Source organism: Dermacentor silvarum, chromosome 9, assembly GCF_013339745.2.
Source record: "Dermacentor silvarum isolate Dsil-2018 chromosome 9, BIME_Dsil_1.4, whole genome shotgun sequence".
Taxonomy (NCBI): Eukaryota; Metazoa; Arthropoda; class Arachnida; order Ixodida; family Ixodidae; genus Dermacentor; species Dermacentor silvarum.
This window is the reverse complement of record NC_051162.1, coordinates 93146973-93166085: the sequence shown is the minus strand read 5'-3', so window position 1 is coordinate 93166085 and position 19113 is coordinate 93146973. Positions and strand designations below refer to the sequence as shown.

General features: G+C 44.4%; 1 protein-coding gene across 5 annotated transcripts in view; it reads right to left on the bottom strand.

The window, feature by feature from the left end:
- LOC119463350 (eye-specific diacylglycerol kinase) overlaps positions 1–19113 on the bottom strand; it is a 461935-nt gene that overhangs the window by 67637 nt on the left and 375185 nt on the right. For all 5 annotated transcript variants that reach the window (XR_007463427.1, XM_049655998.1, XM_037724161.2 and 2 more), the window contains exon 2: positions 6147–6225. Coding sequence is in view for 4 of the 5 variants with exons in the window: in XM_049655998.1 (XP_049511955.1) it covers positions 6147–6225 (79 nt within the window). In the remaining variant the exon portion in view is untranslated. The remainder of the gene's footprint in view (positions 1–6146; positions 6226–19113) is intronic.

Sequence of the window (19113 nt, the reverse complement as noted above, 5' to 3'; positions counted from 1 at the left end):
ATTTTGCCTCATCTGTAGTGCAGCCACATGCATTAGTGGATATTATGTTTTTCCGTATCACGCAGTCTTTTACCATTCTCCCCTAAAAAATCTATCAACATAGTTTTACTGTACAGCTTCATTTACCATCCAGCTGTATATGACAAAGTGGACAAAGCTAGAAGCTGCAAAAAATACAGCTAGAGAAGACCCCAGTTCAGAAGCACTGCCAAATACAGCAATGTACACCCGTGAGCAAAAGTATATGGACCACAGAATCACAAAAAAAAACTGAATTTCTTCGTCTTTAACATGCATAAACTGAAATTGACGAGTGCACTGGAAAGTTCGCAATGCCAAGTTTGAACTGCAGTCTTTAATTTCAAGTTACATTCTGAGGCAGAGGAGAAAATCAGCTTTATCGTGCAATCCTTGGTCCGTATACTTTTGTGCACGGGTGTACAACTTGCAAAAGAAATAAACTGCAGCGAGGTATGCAACCAGGCTACATTGTGATCCATGATCCAATTTCATAGAGCAGAAACGAGACGAGGATAAACAAGGACTAGAGGAAAGTAGAATACGTTGCTGGGCAAGTTGGTTCATGTCAAGGGGGCACATATTAGCGCGAAGTCATGGAAACAAAGGCTTAAAAGGGAGAAAGAAAGAAAAGAGCGAACGCTAATCACTTGTAAGCACTAGCGCTCACTCTGTTCTTTCATACTGCCTCCTAATAAGTCTTCGTTTCCCTGTCGCACTAATACGTTCCCCCTACACTGGAGAAAGTGTTTCCATTTCTTCGTTGGTCTAGCTTTCTCACTACAAATATACATTCTGCAAAAGAAAAAACAAATGGAGAAGTAACGACAAACAATAACTAATACCATGACACGAAAGCCTATCAATGAAAACACTAAGTGAAAATGTGCGTGCTGCTCTTTAACTTTGCGTGGGCCATGGCCAGTATAACGTAAAACTATTCCAATCTGTTTTTATTCTAAATCAGCTATTAGCCTTCCGTGATAGATCAAATCGGCTCCAGTTCTGCCCATATGGGCGTGGCGGCCGCCCATGTGGGCAGAGCTGGAGCCGATTTGACCTATCACGGAAGGCTAATCGCCGAATTGGAATAAAACCAGATGGGAATAGTTTTACGTTATACTGGCCCATGTGTGGTTTATGCATTCTTGAATGTGCATTTTGATTGTATCCTGTGTTTGTATTGACACCTGTTTCGAGGTTGCATCTCATGCTGTTTCTCTTTTGCCAGTAGACTTACTTATTAGGCATGGTGTAATACTTTACCTTCAATTCTCTGTCTGCAAATGTACTTTTGCGTCATCTTTGTATTACCCCCTATCTCCACTAATAATGCCTGATGGCAGTGTGAGTACAAAAAAAAAGCATTACCAGTGGCCAAGCAACTAGCAGGACAATGACATGAACTATGTTCCTGGAGTAGACAATACATTCATTACGTCAAACATTTGACACCCAATTTTTTTTGGTCAACAGTAGGTTTCAATAGAGACATTTCTTAACTAAATCGAAAATGTATTTAAGAAAAACTAGCTTCGAATATCAAATATTTTCATATTTCTAAACAAAGTGAAATACAAAGTTGAAGTCTGTTTGGTAGAAAAGCAGGGGGCTTTAGTTACATTATTTTATATACATGCATGTAATGCCACTCGCCACTGGACATGTGGTCAGTTAAGGAGACTGCAAACGAGAAACAGCTGCTTTCAAAGTTACAGCACACCACAACAGTGACAGTAATAAAATAAGGGAATAGCACGTCACCAGATAGATTTAGAGCGTCGATGTTGAATATTTGTTGAAGAAAAGTGCAACACTATGGCACTGTCCATGATATTTTAAAGGGATGCATACACAATGAGACTGGAAAAATAAAAAAGATTGGTATTGCCTAAATCGAGACAACAAATTTGAATATATGTTGCCTTAACGAGAGGCATTCCAGTTAGATGTGACCGGAATTTATTGAGTAAGGGCTATCTGCCCTGTGTGTTCACTCCAGAACCGGTGCCTATCCACAACGACCATGACTCTCTCGCAGCAGAACCATTCAGGAACAGTCCTCCCTTGCATCGGTATTTCTCCTTCGAGACTCCAAAAGTGCCATTATCCCTTATAATCGAACAGCAATTAATATTCAGCAATTTCAGATAGTGAATGCTCGAATCAAATATGAATCAAATAGCAAAGCTCATTCAATTCGTCCTTGAACTACTGAACAGTTTGCTTTTTTTTTAACCCCTGTAGACACACTTCTGACTCATTCTGAAATTGTAGTGTGTCATGTTTGTTGATACAGATCTATTACAGTGCATTGCTTGACAGACTGTAATAACTCTTCATGTGGGGAGAACACTATAAATTGTTTATATTGGACGAGCAGACCCTTTGCGTATTTTTAGCACTTGCGTCTGCGTGTTTTTTTACAATCAGTTCTTTGTGTTGGCCGAGAACAATGCGTACCCTTTATCTGCATTGACCTGCAGCAAAGCGATTATTCTTCAAAATTTCTTGTTAGAAAGTAACCCTTAAAAGGGCCCTGAACCACTTTTCTAACTGATCATAGAATAACATCACTATTAAATTAGGTCACCTCACGAATCTCCTGCCGGAAAAATTTTTTCGAATCCTTCAAGCAGCAGCGAAGTTAAACATAGTTATCAGACCTATCAGCGGTTTTCTCTCTCCTTTCATTTCCACTAGCAGTGCTGGAAGCTACACAGGGGAGACGGCAAGGAGGTGCAAGGGAGCAATACCCCGCTGGCCCTGCCAAAGGTTGAATGCCAGACGGCTCGTGGCAGCCGTGGTATGTACGTTACGTTTTTCATCTCGGAGGACACGCGCCGGAGGCAGAGGCGCAGCTATGCACAACTGTCATATTTACACCAACAGTGACGAAATGGTTTTTCTGTAATTCTGAGATTGCAGACATATATTTTTCATTTGGTTAACTCAAATCAGCTATAACTGCTTTACTCAGAATGTTCTCGTGATCACGAAATCAGCCAATCGCTGTTGCGGGTCCAGCTGCTTACGATGACGCTGCATCAAGACATTGGGGAAGCAAAAGCAAGTGATGTTTCACTGCCTTTGACACAAGATTGCAAATTCCCTGTTGCATAGAGTGCAATAACATTTGGCTCACATGTTCACAGAAGCCTCGTTAACAGATCGGCAACATTTTCTTACTAAGTTCAAAAAGTGTTTTGGGGCCCCTATAACTATCCCCAGGTGGGCTAAACTTCCGGAGTCCTCCACTATGGCGGGCCTCATAATCATATTTATTTATTTATTTATTTCAGTAGTACCTGCAGAAGGGAGTGGTAACAACAAATACAAAAAACAAACACAAAGCGAATATCATGTAACATAGTGAAGCGCATTTTTAAAGTCACTGGAATCTGCAACAGATACAATGGAGGCGGGCAAGTGGTTCCAATCATTACAAGTTTGAGGAACGAAAGAATGAAAGTGTTGGTTAGTGTGACAATGAGGAACAAACACTTTATGAAGATCATCAATACACGATGATATGAATGAAGGATGGAAAAGTAATTCTTGCTTAAGACGAGGGTTATGGTAGTAAGTCTTATGAAGTAAGGAGAAACGTGCTATTTCCTGCGTGAGGAAAGGGACGGAAGCCATAACACTGTTTTCATAGATGAAACACTAGAAAGACGGGAGTAGTTGGAAAAAATGAAGCATGCGCTACGATTTTGTACAGCGTTGTACAAAATTGTGGTTCTGGCATGTAAAACCCCAGAATATTCAACTATAACACCCTCAACCTACATTGAAAGTACAGGGCTATGCATTCTTCTGCCGAGGCAATTACCTGGTAGTGAAAACTCAATCATGCGTGTTTTTTCCAGGAACACTGACCTCTGCAAGAAACAGCCTGGTCATCGTCAACATAGTGTTTGTCCCCTGCAAGACGAAGTTCTCTCCCAGTGATCTCCCAATTACCCGAGTGTTGCATCAGCTGATTCTAACGCATGCCTGCACATTTCCTGAATTCATCAGCCCCACCTAGTTCTCTGCCATCCTCGACTGTGCTTCCCTTCTCTTGGCACCCATTTTATTATTCCAATAGTCTACCGCTTATCTACCCTACACATTACATGGCCTGCCTTTTTATGTCTGCTAGAAAACTAGCTGCTTTCGTTCATTCTGTAATCCACACTGCCACCTTCCTCACCCAAAACAGAAAAAAAAATAAACATTTAATAGTTCAAGAAGTATATATTGTGTCAAGATGCATTTTTTACAGAAATGCACAGAAAAAAATCTGGCAGTACTTTTTTTTATTAACTCAATCTTATAGACAAAGTAGTTACATTAGTCGCCGAGAGGTGGCATTGTTACCGCCCCCAACTGAAGGGTCCCCCGTCAATGACAAAGGCAACTACACGGCTGCAAAATGTCATTATTTAAAGAATCTCGAGGCCTTTTTGTGAGTATTTCTCTATATTTTTATATTTTACGTTTCACATCTTAATTTCTTCTGTATTTCTGTTAAAACTGAAAATAGCTACAGTCTACAATTTTCAAATGATAAAGCTCTTGCTTTTTCTGTCCACGTTTGGTCACTCTGTAGCTACGTGCGTTTGCTTTTCGAGCCGACTCTCCCTCACTTTTGCTTTTCATGTGTTGTTCTCGTTCATACATTGGCTGACCATCCCTCATGGTTAAGACAATGTGTATTTCGCAATTGTATTTTTCTGTTTTCCCACTCATTATTTGTGCATGGTAAAACTGTATTTTATTTATTCACTGCTACTTTTACAACAGCTAATTGAATATTGCTAAATCTACAATTTAGCTGCTGTATACCTTGTTTATATTTCATTCAACTCTATGCTTGTCACATTCATATTTAGTATTATCAGCTCACCACTAAATCCAGTATGTACTATATTGTGCACGCTTTAGATAAGGAGGCCCACTGGCAGCACTTATAACTTTGAGACATCCTATAGCCCTGAAAATCGTGTACTATTGTCATAGCTGTCATTTAGGAACTTATTAAATTTCTCTCCAAAATTTACTGCTTTCATTTATTTATGAATACAAAATCATAGCAGATGGGTACATAAAGGAGCTTTGAAAGAAAACCAAAAATAACATGGGCACAAATTTTACATCAATACAAAGTGATACCAAGTGCGGTGGCTTTTAAACAATGAGCATGTACCTTGCGCTACAGCACATCATCATCAGATTATTCCTATCAATACTTGTACAAAGAAAAAAAAATTGGTACTTGAACAGTTTATTCGGCAGGTTAAATGTGTCATTTCCAAGTGGCATAACTCGAGGAATGCAGCCCTCCGCACACTCTGGATCCATCTTTGACCATTTACGTCTGCTTATCAAGAGAATCGCCATAAAGTCAGTGCATTCTGCTGTAACACTGTCGAGCAGTCACTGTGACTTCTTCCCAAAACTTCTGCTGAATTGAATAACCTACTTGCATCATTAGCAAGTACCCCTGATTTGATTCTCTTTAAAAGCACTCTGGTTAACTTAAACTTGTGCTGTTACTTTACTATAATGTATCTTTATAAGTACTGCCTAACAGATCACTCATTTCTTAATTACAAATTGCTCATGTCTTTAATACAATGATATTCGAAAACTTAAAGCTGCTTGTTTTTATCATACCCTTTAAGATTTGTACACCTGTTTTTTCTTTTATGTTGTATTCTGTTCATATGTTCTTCCCCTTATACTTTATAATGTGTTGTATCAAAGCTTATTATAAATAAATAAATTTGCAGAAATGACTGAGGTATCACTGAAGTGACCATTGATTGGCTAAAAAAAAAAGCGAAAAAAAACTTTAGGCGACAAATAGGGCTTAGAACTACAGAAAGTTGAGCTAGTTGGTAGGGATTCATTGTGAAACAAATAAGGCGTGCAGACAGGGACACAAAAGAACAGAACCAGACAACACAAACAACCGCGCTTGTGTTGTCTGGCTCTCTTCTCTTGTATGTGTCTGCACACCTTACCTTCTTTCACAACAAATACGGTTTGTTTCCATAACAGGTAGCAGGCCACTTCATGTTAGTAGCTCACTTAAATCGTCAACATGCGTGAGCTTTGATGCTGAAAGGGTCACTCACCCCCCAGTCCGGCGTGGCACGGTACTGCCTCGTATCTCCATTCTCAGCGGGGAGCTTCACTTCTCCCTGGATCGCTTTTCTGTAATGAGAAAAAGACAGCCAAGTGAGGCCCGGTTGCATTGCAAGCTGCCACACTATGCTTTCGTTAACCGTCCCCTATGCAGTTGGTTGCGCTCTCTTTCCGATAGCGGCAACTCTTCTTGAGAGCCGAACATATCTGTGGCAATTGATTGCTTCATGTTACCTCGGCCATCTCGAGAGATAGCAAAGGAGGGGGTTCCTCGGATAAGTTTATCAACGTTTGTTGCGATGAAATGTTGACACAGACTGTTGCACAGAGAAGCAACACAATTGGATAGACCAGCCTTCATGTGTAGCCTGCTGACATCAGGGCAACCAGTTTCACTTACTATAAGTGGACTTGAGGTTATTTTCATCAATTTATTGAAGTACTCCAGTTTCTCGTTGAAGTTAGAGGCGGGGTTGACATTTATGTTTTGTTGTTGCAAAATGGAAAAAACTAAAGGCAATTTCACATAAACCACTGCACTTGCGAGTTTTCCCACATGGTCAAATTTCCATGTTGGAGGCAAGTTAAAATTAAAAGCTATTAGCATTGTTGCCTAGCAAAAGTTCTGTTGTAACCACTGATGAGAAGTAGTTCATGGCACCTTTATTCCTCAGTGTTTGGAAAAAATTCAGCCAGCTCCCAAGATCCGAGTTACAACAATGCACCAAAGTAGATTTCAAACTCAAATCAGGAGGCATTAATAATCAGACTGTTCAGATAAGACATCCAGCCTAATTCAGGCTCATTTTATGTAAGGCGTGTCACTCAAATAGACCTGTTCACCCAGATCTATCTGAGCACTTTGGCCAACAGTAAGTGTTAAGTGAATGCCAAGAAAAGTGGAGCCAATCTCTTTCTCAATCATTATGTATACGAGAGTTGCACAGGGGCAGCACCCCAAGGAAGTGCGACCCGTTAAGGAGTTTTAGCTAAGTGTTTGCAGTCTGCTCCACTCAGACTGGTGCATCCTTCATAGTTGCACACAACTGCTCAGCAAGAATGCTGGTGCACACGTTCACAACACTCATGCTGGCCATGGAAGGCAGAATGAAACCCTCGCTCCACTGCAGAGCTGATTGAGCAGTGGGTGACAATGTGTCCCCTTCGTGTGTCTGCATTCAAGCCGCCTGCGTGCCACTCGTGTCTCTGGGAAATGCGCTATCATGCACTTAACAAAAATGCATAATCTGCAGCACTTCAGCTCATGAAATGTGGATGGAGGAGCAGACCCTCGGAAATGCACTACTAAATCTATTCATTGTTATGCAGTCATGAGGCCCCTGTAAGCCTCCCTAGCAGTGCATAAGGACTAGCCAGCAGCTTTGCTTTTTTGCTAAAAGAATCGCCACAACTAAACATCAACACGCCGCAACGTGCGCGGTCACGAGAACACAATTTTTTTTTTTTTTATTGAGACGAGAGAGAAAGAAACAGGTAAATCCGTGCTACGCTCTAAATAATTTGGTAATGAAGTCTTACTCTTTCCCCGTTCTCAAAAGGCACTTGCTCTTCAGTGCAGCCACTGGAGAAGCGGAGGCTACTCCCAAACGATGAACTTGCCCCCACATATGACCGAAACGCTGGCATATCACACACGGGCGGCACGTAACAAAAAAGTACACACAGATGCTTTGCACTTCAGAAAGCGGCGCTATAATAGCCTCAAATTGCTGGCACCGGCAGTCCTCGCGCACAACGCGCCCCAGAGCGCGTCACCGCTATCATTACGAAAGGCTATATCCGTTTGCTGATCCATTCGGGACTGTCAATCACAGACAAGAACGCGTCGAACGACCACTTTACACAGGATGCGAGCACCGCCGTACTGCGACGAGAGCTGTCGGGGCGAGTGCCGCGTATACGTGTGACGTACTACGTACGGTCCGCGGCCTCCCTCGCACAACGCGTTTGCGATTGCACAACGACACCGACACGCGCTAATTGCTCGCGCCCAACTTTTTGTCATCGGCGGCGAAGGACGTTTCATTCAAGCACACTTTCGTAAGCGAAGCTATTGAAGATGACGACGACGAAGGCGCCTTGGCAACGGATTCCCACTTGAAGGTCAAACATCGAGAAGGAACCGGCGCGCAAGTTCCGACCCGTTCGGACAACGCGCGGTGCTCGGAATATGGCGATGTAAAACGCGAATCCCACCTGTGCCGGTTCACGTACGAAACACACACACACACACACTCACACGCTGTCGATGACGTGCGGCGCTCGGTTTAAACGTGATTTTCCGCAAGGCTGGTCATTCATCCCAGTTTTTGCGACGAGGCAGCGCGCGCGCCAGCGTCGAAAGGCACGTAACGCAGCAGCCGATTCGCCGGTCGTTATTGGCGGCGGACTTCGGTTTATTCGGCACGAGCACTTTCGGTCAATCTTCTCCTGACAGTTCATGGCATGACAACGTCACCCAGCCACGTAAACAAAAGCGTTTGATATGTCTATGCGACGCCGACGCGCACCATGCTTGCAAGCGGGGAAGCCCATGTTTACGGTACGCGGTCTTTTTTTGCTTGCGGATTGCTTCTCGCGCGTTGGTCCCATTGTTGCTTACGCTGGTACTCGCTTTTCGCTAAGCTTAGCGCGCGCTTTTGACAAATGCAGCCAACAAAAGCATAGCCTTCGAGAGCCGTCGTTGCAACTTGGATTTTATTTCGACACCTTTAGCATCTAAAGTATAGAATCAATGACTAGTTTTCAAATCATACAATTGATTTCGGCTCCGTAAGCACAGAAAATTATCTCCTTTGAGATTGGCTCTTGCTACTGCGAGAGAGCTATTTCTGAGATGAGTGATGTTCAAAACCTGCAATCCATGACGTACATCCGGCACTTGCAATAACTTCCTCCGCATGTAACCAGCAATAACATGGCCTTCAGAATCGGCACATTCAAAGGTGTCATTTCCGAGTTGTGGATTTGGACACCACCTATCTGTTTTCGGTTCCAAATTTTAAACCTGTCACATGCAGTTAGTAAAAGTATAGCCTTCGAAATTAGCTTTCGTTATTCACAAAGAGTCGTCACTTCACACCACCTATAACAAAAATCAATATGATATTTTGATTACTGCTTTAACTTCTGGCGACTTCAGTACATAAAAACGTAGCCTTGGAGATCTCTTCCATTAGTCCAAGGAAAGTTTTTTGGGGAAGCTTCTACTGCTTCCTCATAATAATAAAAAGGAATATTGAAAATCATACTTGTGCAGATACTGCAATCGCCGGAAGCGATTTCAGATACTAAAAATACGCCATGGCTGCCGTATATTAACAAAACTATTGCATGCCAAAACTCAATAATATTGCACGGCTCAGAGAAGATATTAAATCTATAAATTTAAAAACTAATTCCAAATTCACGCCCAAGTGATGGCTCACTCCGGGTTATAATAACTGATCTCGAAGGCTATGCTTTTTTTGGCTGCGAGCGCCAAAATCAATAGAAATCAATCCAAAAACATTTATGACATGTTTCTGGCTCCCAGAATCACTTCCGCCTCATTGAGTCAGGAAAAGCACAGGCTTTAGGATTCGCACTTTAAATCCATATTCCACGTGGATTTGGAAGCACCGTTACTAGATTACTTTTCAAGAGGTAATCTAGTAACGTTGGTAAGTAGTTAGGAAATTTGCAGGCGCAAGTTGGAATCAGCTAGCGCAAGACAGGGGTAATTAGAGATCATAGAGAGAGGCCTTCTTCCAGCAGTGGACATAAATATAGGCTGATGATGATGATGATGATGATGATCGCTGTAGCCAGAAACACGTCATGACCGCCTTTTTTTTACCGCGTTTCCTTTTCTCTTTCTCGTGAAATTTGTATCAATAAAAAACTTTACGTTCACTTAGATCACGTAAACGCAAAATCACGTTTTACATCCAGTGCGTGCGTATAAAGGCATGAAATATCGCAGTTTGTACAAACATGTCATCAAGTACGTTGCAAAGTCTGAAGAAAAGCAAGCCAGGAACATCTTGTGGTGTTCGTAAAAGCAATTTGTTCCACCTTCTCCGGCGAGCTACCAAACACGTTCGACGGTTGGAGTAAACCAGAAACTGGCCATGACTGGCCAGAAACATGTCACGTGACAGATACCGTGTAGCGCGTACGGAATGAAGGGCGCGGTGAAAGATGGTGCAAAGAAAACAAGGAAAACAATTTGGAGGACGCTTAAGTAGTGGAACGCGATAGCACTCAAAGATCCCTGGCTGCTTATCAGGCTTCCCGGCTACTGCAGCTTTCCTTTTTCTCCAACTTCGAGGAGGCGAGCGCCCTCTGGATGGTATTTTTGCCAGGAGCGAACCGCGGCGCACCGCTGTATTAGTGGTAGAAATGCTGGAAAAGCGGCTTGTGTTTGAGTTTCCGCGTATGTTTTCTTGTATGTTCAAATAACAATCCGACGCTATCATGTCTGTAGGTTGTGGTTACGTCGTACTTTACGATTTTTCTGACGCACTTTACTTTGAGAAATTAGATTAGTTCACCAGCGCCTCTGCGCCACGCGGAGAGCCTGCATGGTCGGGGTGGTTCAGAATGATTTTCTCAGCCGCGGAGGCCGAGACCGACGCCGACGCCGAATTTTCTGCGGTACAGGGACGTGAACGCTATCGCGTTAGAACATAAGTGTTGCTATTTCCTGAAAAGGTATGTGAACGCGACGCCTGGATACCGCTGACCGCCAAGGGCTCTGTGAACGCCTCAACGAATCTCCCCTCTCTCTTTATATCCTACTCCCCGTCCCGAAGGCGCTGAGTCGTGCTCCCTAAAGGGTTGCAAAAAATAACGCCTCTTCCTCTTCACAATCACTCTCTATCAGGGCGCAATTTACGGAGCGTGCGCAAAACTTCGGTTGCTGTACAATTCCTGTACCGGTTTCCAGGTTGTCGCGAGAACGAATGTTAACATGATCGTTTTTACTGCTGTTCTATGTCGGCGTTAAATGAATATCCCACACCTGGAACCACAGAAAATGCAATGCCAAGAATCAGAGCACCCTGAATAATTTGCTGATATTTTCCACAAACCGTTTCGGTTTCATTTCCTGGGGCGTGTACGTCGTCATGTGACGCAGTAGGTGGTCACGTAAGAACAGAACATTGCGACGTTTAAGCACTTGCTCCGGCTATGGAGGTCGTCTGAAATGCTTATAGTACTAATATATAGTACTATAGCACTATAGTACTATATAGTACTATAGTACTATAAATATAGTACTATAGCGTGGCCCGATATAGCAGCATTGAAAACAAACGGGCACTCAAAACGACGCAACATTTTGCTCCCCCGTGGCCATAGTCTGCGTTATGACGTCATGACACATACACTTCCTGGGAAACGAAACCTAAGCTGGTTCTTTGAAATATAGCGAATTATTTAGTCACGAGTGTAAGAGTGGGGTTGAAGATTAATATGCAGAAGACAAAGATAATCTTCAGTAGCCTGCAAGGGAACAAGAATTCAAGAACGCCAGTCAGCCTCTGGAGTCTGTAAAGGAGTACGTTTATCTAGGTCAATTACTCACAATGGACCCTCATCACGAGAAGGAAATTTACAGAAGAATAATAAAATTGTGTTGGAGTGCATACAGCAGGCATTGCCAAATCCTGACTGGGAGCTTACCACTGTCGTTGAAAAGAAAAGTGTACAATCATTGCATTCTACCGCGGCTATCATACGGGGCAGAAACTTGGAGGTTAACAAAGAAGCTCGAGAACAAGTTAGGGACCGTACAAAGAGTGATGGAGCGAAAATGTTAGGCCTAACGTTGAGAGACAGGAAGAGAGTCTTCTTCTTTCTGGGGTTTTACGTGCCAAAACCAGTTCTGATTATGAGGCACGCCGTAGTGGAGGGCTCCGGAATAATTTCGACCACCTGGGGTTCTTTAACGTGCACTACAACGCAAGCACACGGGCGTTTTTGCATTTCGCCTCCATCGAAATGCGGCCGCCGGGGCCGGGATTCGATCCCGCGACCTCGGGCTCAGCAGCGCAACGCCTTAGCTGACTGAGCCACCCCGGCGGGTCAGGAAGAGAGTGATGTGGATCAGAGAGCAAGCGGGGATAGCCGATTTTCTAGTTGACATTAAGCGGAATAAATGGAGCTGAGCAGGCCATTTAATGCGTCGAATGCGTAGAATGGACAACGGGTGGACAATGAGAGTTACAGAATGGATACCAAGAGAAGGGAAGATAATTCGAGGACGGCAGAAAACTAGGTGGGGTGATGAAGTTAGGAAATTTGCAGGCGCAAGTTTGAATCAGCTAGCGCAAGACAGGGGTAATTAGAGGTCGCATGGAGAGGCCTTCGACCTGCAGTGGACATAAATATAGGCTGACGATGAAGACTCATGAGTCTTTCTATGGTTTATGTCGAGGACGTTCATTTGACGCACAATAATAATAATAATAATAATAATAATAATAATAATAATAATAATAATAATAATAATAATAATAATAAATAACAGTAAAGAGATAATAAGAAAAAGAAAGTCGAAAATGTTATACACATACAAGTTGATACTAAGGCAGCAGCGCAGGGATGACGAGGGCACAAAAACGTAAAACAGTCCAGCGTCACGAGTACTGAATTAACAATTGTGTTTTTATTGCGAACAAGCCGACAAATATATATATATATATATATATATATATATATATATATATATATATATATATATATATATAGAATATTGGTATGGCGAGCAAAAAAAAAAAGACCAGCATAAAAACATCATTAAAGATATAAGTGATGGCATCACCTTTTATATCACGTTTCCCAATTTGTAACTGCGCAAGAATTGAACTTCATCATGCAAAAGCGCAAGTTAAGAGGTGCCGATACAGGTGCCTTGTAGCTTTAAGATATTCTTCAGCGTCTAAAATTTCGCGCATATTTTAATCACGATAAATGCTCAAGCGATCTTCTTTTTTTTTTTGTTTTTTTTTTTTTCAAACTGCGGCACGCAAGCCAGTTACGTTGTGTGGAAGACTAAGTGCTCTGAAAGATGCCGTTCGACGTTGTAGTTACAGTCCATACAGTGGAAGGCTAATTGCTCTAAAAGAGCACCTTCTGCGTTGTACTTACAGTTCCTAGAGTCGAAGGCTAAACGCTCTGAAAGAGCACGTTCTGCGTAGCGTTGCATTGTGCTCCCTGATCCGTTTTCTAACGGCCTTTTTGTCCTTCGTACGCTTCTTTACAAGTAGCATTTTCACAGCAGCTGAGAAACATCTGACGGCATCGGTTAGTGCAGCGTCCTTCTACACTAGGTATACTAGCTCCGTTGTCGACCTGCCGGCACAGACTATTAAGGCGATTCGGCACAGGAAAGACATCCACGCCTGCCCTTCTGCCAATATGGAGGACACAAAAAAAGCAAGAAAAAAAAAAGCTATAGGGAGCATGACGACACGCAGCTAGCCTAGCAAACCTCCTCTGACGTCGCTCGCCCCTCCTTAATCTCTCCAAGGTCAACATGGGCGTTGACTCTTGGAAAGTAGGCCCTCCGTGACTGCCAGGTCTTTGAAGACATTTGGTTCGCAGTAGTTCTTAGGGACGCTCGCCTCACGGTCGATCTTCGCCACGCGCTCTTCTGTCTATAGCGTACTCTCCGCGTGCTTGACAGCTAGAAATTACCGCTTGCGAATCACGTGCTGAGGGTCCATATACTTCCCACGAGTCTTTCCTTTATGTTTTCGTGATTGGTCAGTGGTCGATAGTCGGCCAATGGTCGGTGGTCGCTGGCTAACTCTCTCTCGATCGTTCGGGCTATTCGCTTACATGATTTGCGCCCAATTTTTTTTTTACGATTATAGTCTTTAGTATTATCTCATGACACTGCATCCTAGCCTATCTCCTTCCTCCGCGATTACTTCATTCCTTCCGAGCGAGGGTGACGGTAATCTGCGCGGAACCAGCTCAGTTCCTCTTGCGTCAGAGCGTGAATCCCTGCTTAGCACTCCACTCACTTTTTGGATGTGTCGCACACTTGTCGTCGCTTCGTTCTTCAGGTTGTTTGCATAAAAATCCGCTCAACAGAGTTCAAGCGGATTGCAAAGAAATGGTGCGTTTAACAATCATCATCGATGGTTACTACCGAAATGTTTCTTGAGTCAGTGAGTTAATTGCTTTGACGGCGTGCTTCCTTTCGCCAGCAATGTTCTCACGAATGTGCCATCGTGTTGCGGACATTCTTCATCATTATTTGTTTTGCGTGTCAAGTCTTTAATTCAACACATATATTCGGCTGCTCCTATCCCAAGATTTCGAATTGAGTCGCGGCTTACTTCAGCGCAAACGTGGGAATACCTAAGTTGTGTGCGCCCGGATTTGCAAGCGAAGAGACTCTGATGAAGTATTCAAGGCGCTCCTCTATATATACCGTTGATCATTCGGCACGCTAATGAATGCCGGAGAAGCCGCTATTTTTCTTCTTCCAAAGTATCGCACATACTACGTCACTGTACGTGCGCCACCATAAGCCACTGCAGTGCCGACGCGTTCGTGCAGTGAGACTGAAAAGCGTAGGCCGAGAACTAAATTTTTCATCGGAAAGTCTGCGTCGGACGGAGCCACTGGCGCAGGCAGAGCGCGGCGTTCGCTAATGATAACGGAATGCGTAAGCTGGTGGCTCGCACCAAGCAAAAACAGCACTGCGAATTAGCGTCGACTGCACACGGCTGAATTCTGCACTACCGCGCGTACTCGCTAACAGAAGTTGCCGGTCTGCTTGGCTCGACAAAAAAAAGGACGCAGTCGAACACCTAACTAGCAGGTGAAAGTGAATTCGTGAAGCACTTACCGCTTCGACGAATGCTTGTAGCAAATGATAGGTGGCGCATTGAGCTGGGGATGTCGTGCTGGGCCTGTGGGCGCAACACGTACACCGCGTATGACTATACGGAGATGGCGGTGTTCGCTACGTCGCATAATAAATTCGCCATTCGACGCCCGCGTTCGCCACGCGCTTAGACTAACGACCCATGAAAAAAAAAAAAAAAAAACAACTAACAAGACCATGGCTTCACGTAGTCTGAGCCCTTAATTTACGGGCTGCTGATTCCGCTTACCACGGTGCATGCCAGACTGCACTATTAAGTAAACAAAGCTTTAGAACTGCCTGAAGGCTCCTTACATAAAACTGCGATGCAAAGGGCTTGCGACAAGTTCAGAAATCTCTCTGGGGGTACGGTGTAATGTTTACGGACTGCCTTCGCCAAATGTATGCAGGTTACTCACTATATGTTTTTTTTTCGGCTTTGTGGTGCGATGCCTGTGGCGCTCCTGACAACTCCCGACCTCTGGATGGTGAGTACGACAGTTCTTTCCATTCCCCCAAGGCGTTAGAACTTATGGCGTACCGCAGGACCTACCTTAAACAGCCAGTAATCAGCCTGGCGGTGGCAGGCAACGGAGACTGTTTGCTTTTCACAAAGAGTACCTACACTTGCTCTCGCGCAGCAATTACCATTTCAGGAGAAGGCAACTTATAGAAGAATAAAAAAAAAATTGGAGGATGCTTAAGCTTCGCCGTTAAGAGTGGAACGCGATAGCGTTGTCGGGACCCGTTCGCATCGCGTTTTTTTTTGAGTCGGCTTCACTGCAAAACAGAACGTGGGAAAGCCAGCTTACAAAGACCAAGCTTACAGCGATCCCCGTAAAGTCGGCTACACTTTTTAACAGAATTGCATTGCTGGGAAGACGTTTTTCCAGGGGCAATATAAGTCGCCTTATATTAAAATATGAAGGCCCTGACCTTTTTGTATTATTTTATTATTTGTTTTCTATTGCCCCGACGCGCGCGCGTGTCCAAAGCGCATTAGGCAGGCCAAGTCCCAATTTGACCTGCCGAGGATGCGAGCGCCATCTGGGTAAGATTTTCGCAAGTAGCATACCCGAGAGCGCCGCTGTTGGTATGGTAGAAATGCTGGCAAAAGGGGCTTGTGTTTGAGTTTCCTCGTAACAGAATTATGTTTTCTCGTACATTCAAATAACAGTCCGACGCCATCATGTCTGTAGGTTGTGGTTAAGTTGTACTTTGCCATTTTTCTGACGGATTTCACTGTGAGAAATTCAATTTTTGTTCACTAACACCTTGCACCACGCGGAGGGCCTGCGCGGTCGGGGTGGCTAGGAATGATTTTCTCCGCCACTGACGCCGACATCCAAGCCGACGCCGGAATTTCTGCGACACGGGGCCCTTAACACTATAGCGTTAAAATTGGGTTGGAGTGCATACGAGAAACATATTGCCAGACAAAGAAAAGTGTACAATAATTGCATTCTACCGCTGCTAACATATGTGGCAGAAACTTGGAGGTTAACAAAGAAGCTCGAGAACAACACCACACAACAGGACCGCACAAAGAGCGATGGAACAAAAAATGTTAGGCCTAACGTTAAGAGACGGGAAGAGAGCGGTGTGGATCAGAGAGCTAACGGGGATAGTCGATATTGTAATGAGCATTAAGAGAAAAAAAGGGAGCTGGGCAGGCCATGTAATGCGTAGGATGGATAACCGGTGGACCATTAGACTTACAGAATGGATACCAGAAGAAGGGAAGCGCAGTCAAGGACGGCAGAAAACTATAGGTGGGGTGATGAAGTTAGGAAATTTGCAGGCGCAAGTTGGAATCAGCTAGCGCAAGACAGGTGTAATTGGAGATCACAGGGAGACGCCTTCGTACTGCAGTGGACATCAATACAGGCTGATGATGATGATGATGCAATTCTTGTAGTGATTATGCATATATGAGGCTTCAAACAAGAGGCTTCACAAGCCAGTGCAAACACTAATGGCGACCTTGGGTGGTCGTTTCGGAGCACGCTCCAGATGTAGTTCCAAAACAAAACAAAACAAAAAGATCATGGACATTTACAAATACGGCAACAAAGAAATCAGTAGGGAAAGACGGTACGATAACACAAAGGGCAGCTAGTGCCTTGCTATTTGAGACCGAGCTGGCTGCCTGAGGACAAAAACCACACCGGAGCAAATATTCGCAACAGGATGACGCAGTGTGTCTGCTGAACACGTCCGGAAACAACTAAGCACAGAGCAATGGAAATGCCACGGCATTCCCTCAGCAAGACCCGTATAGGTAACGTCCACCTTCCAAAAGCGCTGGCATTCAAAGCGGAGGGAAGCAGTTGAGATAAGAAATACATTATTGGTAGAAAAGCATCAGGGGAGAGATTGATAGAGCCGCAGTCATTCGTGGGTGAGAGAGTACAGTATAGAGACATGGGTTTTTATGAAGAGAGAAAAGATCAAGGAGAGATAGGCAAAATGGTAGACAGCAATTGGTGTACGTACATATTTCTTGATTACATATCTCAAGCGGTTTAGGTGACTATTTGTAGCCGCCCCGTTTCGAAGGGGATGCCAATAGAAACGATCGTATGCCGTATACCTCTCCGGTAGCCCGGTATTTCGCAACTGTAGTAGGTTTACGGACGAGCTAAAGCTCTCTACTCTCGCTATGCATTATGCGTACCGAAAGCAGCCCCTAACGCCAAGATAGCTATCCATGCTCCCGCCGGTGTTTCTTCGTACGTGCATTCCTCCTCGATGAATTTTATTATTATTGTTAATGTTGTTATTATTATTTGTTGAGTCAAGCTCGTCGCTGTGCGTACGTCATTCATGCGTTCACCTGCCTCCTTCCCTCGTACGTTGCAGAAATGAACGCGAATTCAATGCGGCATGCTGTAATCGAAGGCTCCCGGGTTCTTCGGCTGCTCTTCGTTTGTTCCAGCTGTTGCCCGTGGACTGTACAGACTCGTTAGTTTACTTGTTTGTTTGTTTTTCATTGTTTGCGTCGAACGGCACAAGGGCGGCGAAAGACGTCGGCATTCTCTGCGTATGCGCTGCGCGAGCTGCTCAGCGAGGAGCTTTATACACAGTTCGTTGAGCTTGAGATGCGCAGAGCCTTTTTGTTTTTGAACGCGAGGAAAAAATGCGATAAAAAGAAGGAATGCGACAAAGAAGCATATGTAAAGACTCTTCGCGTGGGAATTCGACTTGCGCGCTAACGGCTGGAAGCACGAAGGGAACAGATCTCGACGACGGAAAGCACAGTACACGGTGACACTGACGACTGGATAGCCCTTCTCTCCCGTTTCGTCGTGTGTTTTGCATCTGTGCTGGGACTGAGCCGTGCTCCCTCAAGGGCTGCAGAAGATAGCGTCAACCTTTCCCTTTCCTCAAGAACCACTTACTTGAGGAAAGGGAAAGGTTGACGCTATCTTCTGCAGCCCTTGAGGGAGCACGGCTCAGTCCCACTTACCCCTCCCCGTTGGCGCTGAGCCGTGCTCCCTCAGGGGCTGCAGAAGATAGCGTCAACCTTTCCCTTTCCTCAAGTAAGTGGTTCTTGAGGAAAGGGAAAGGTTGACGCTATCTTCTGCAGCCCTTGAGGGAGCACGGCTCAGTCCCACTTACCCCTCCCCGTTGGCGCTGAGCCGTGCTCCCTCAAGGGCTGCAGAAGATAGCGTCAACCTTTCCCTTTCCTCAAGAACCACTTACTACTACTACTGTTCGCTACGAAAGCGGTGCGTTATACGGTGACTTCGTGCTTCAACCCGTGGCAGTGTACTGGTGACATACTCTCGGACGGTCACTTTCGGCGATCTGGCTTTCAGTGCGCGCTTATTGGTTGGCTGGGCAAAACCGGTTGAGGTGATTGGTTGGTTGCAGCACTATACTTCAAGCGAAAGAGATATATAGTATCGCCAAAAGTGATCGTCCGAGAATACGTCTTCTGAAGAGGTTGCGATTTCTCGCTCTGTTTTTTGTAAGTGATCTTTGCTGACCAAAGTGGATTTTCTATCTCGCATATAGCGATAGGCAATATACAGGGTGTCCCAACTATATACCACGCACCAATA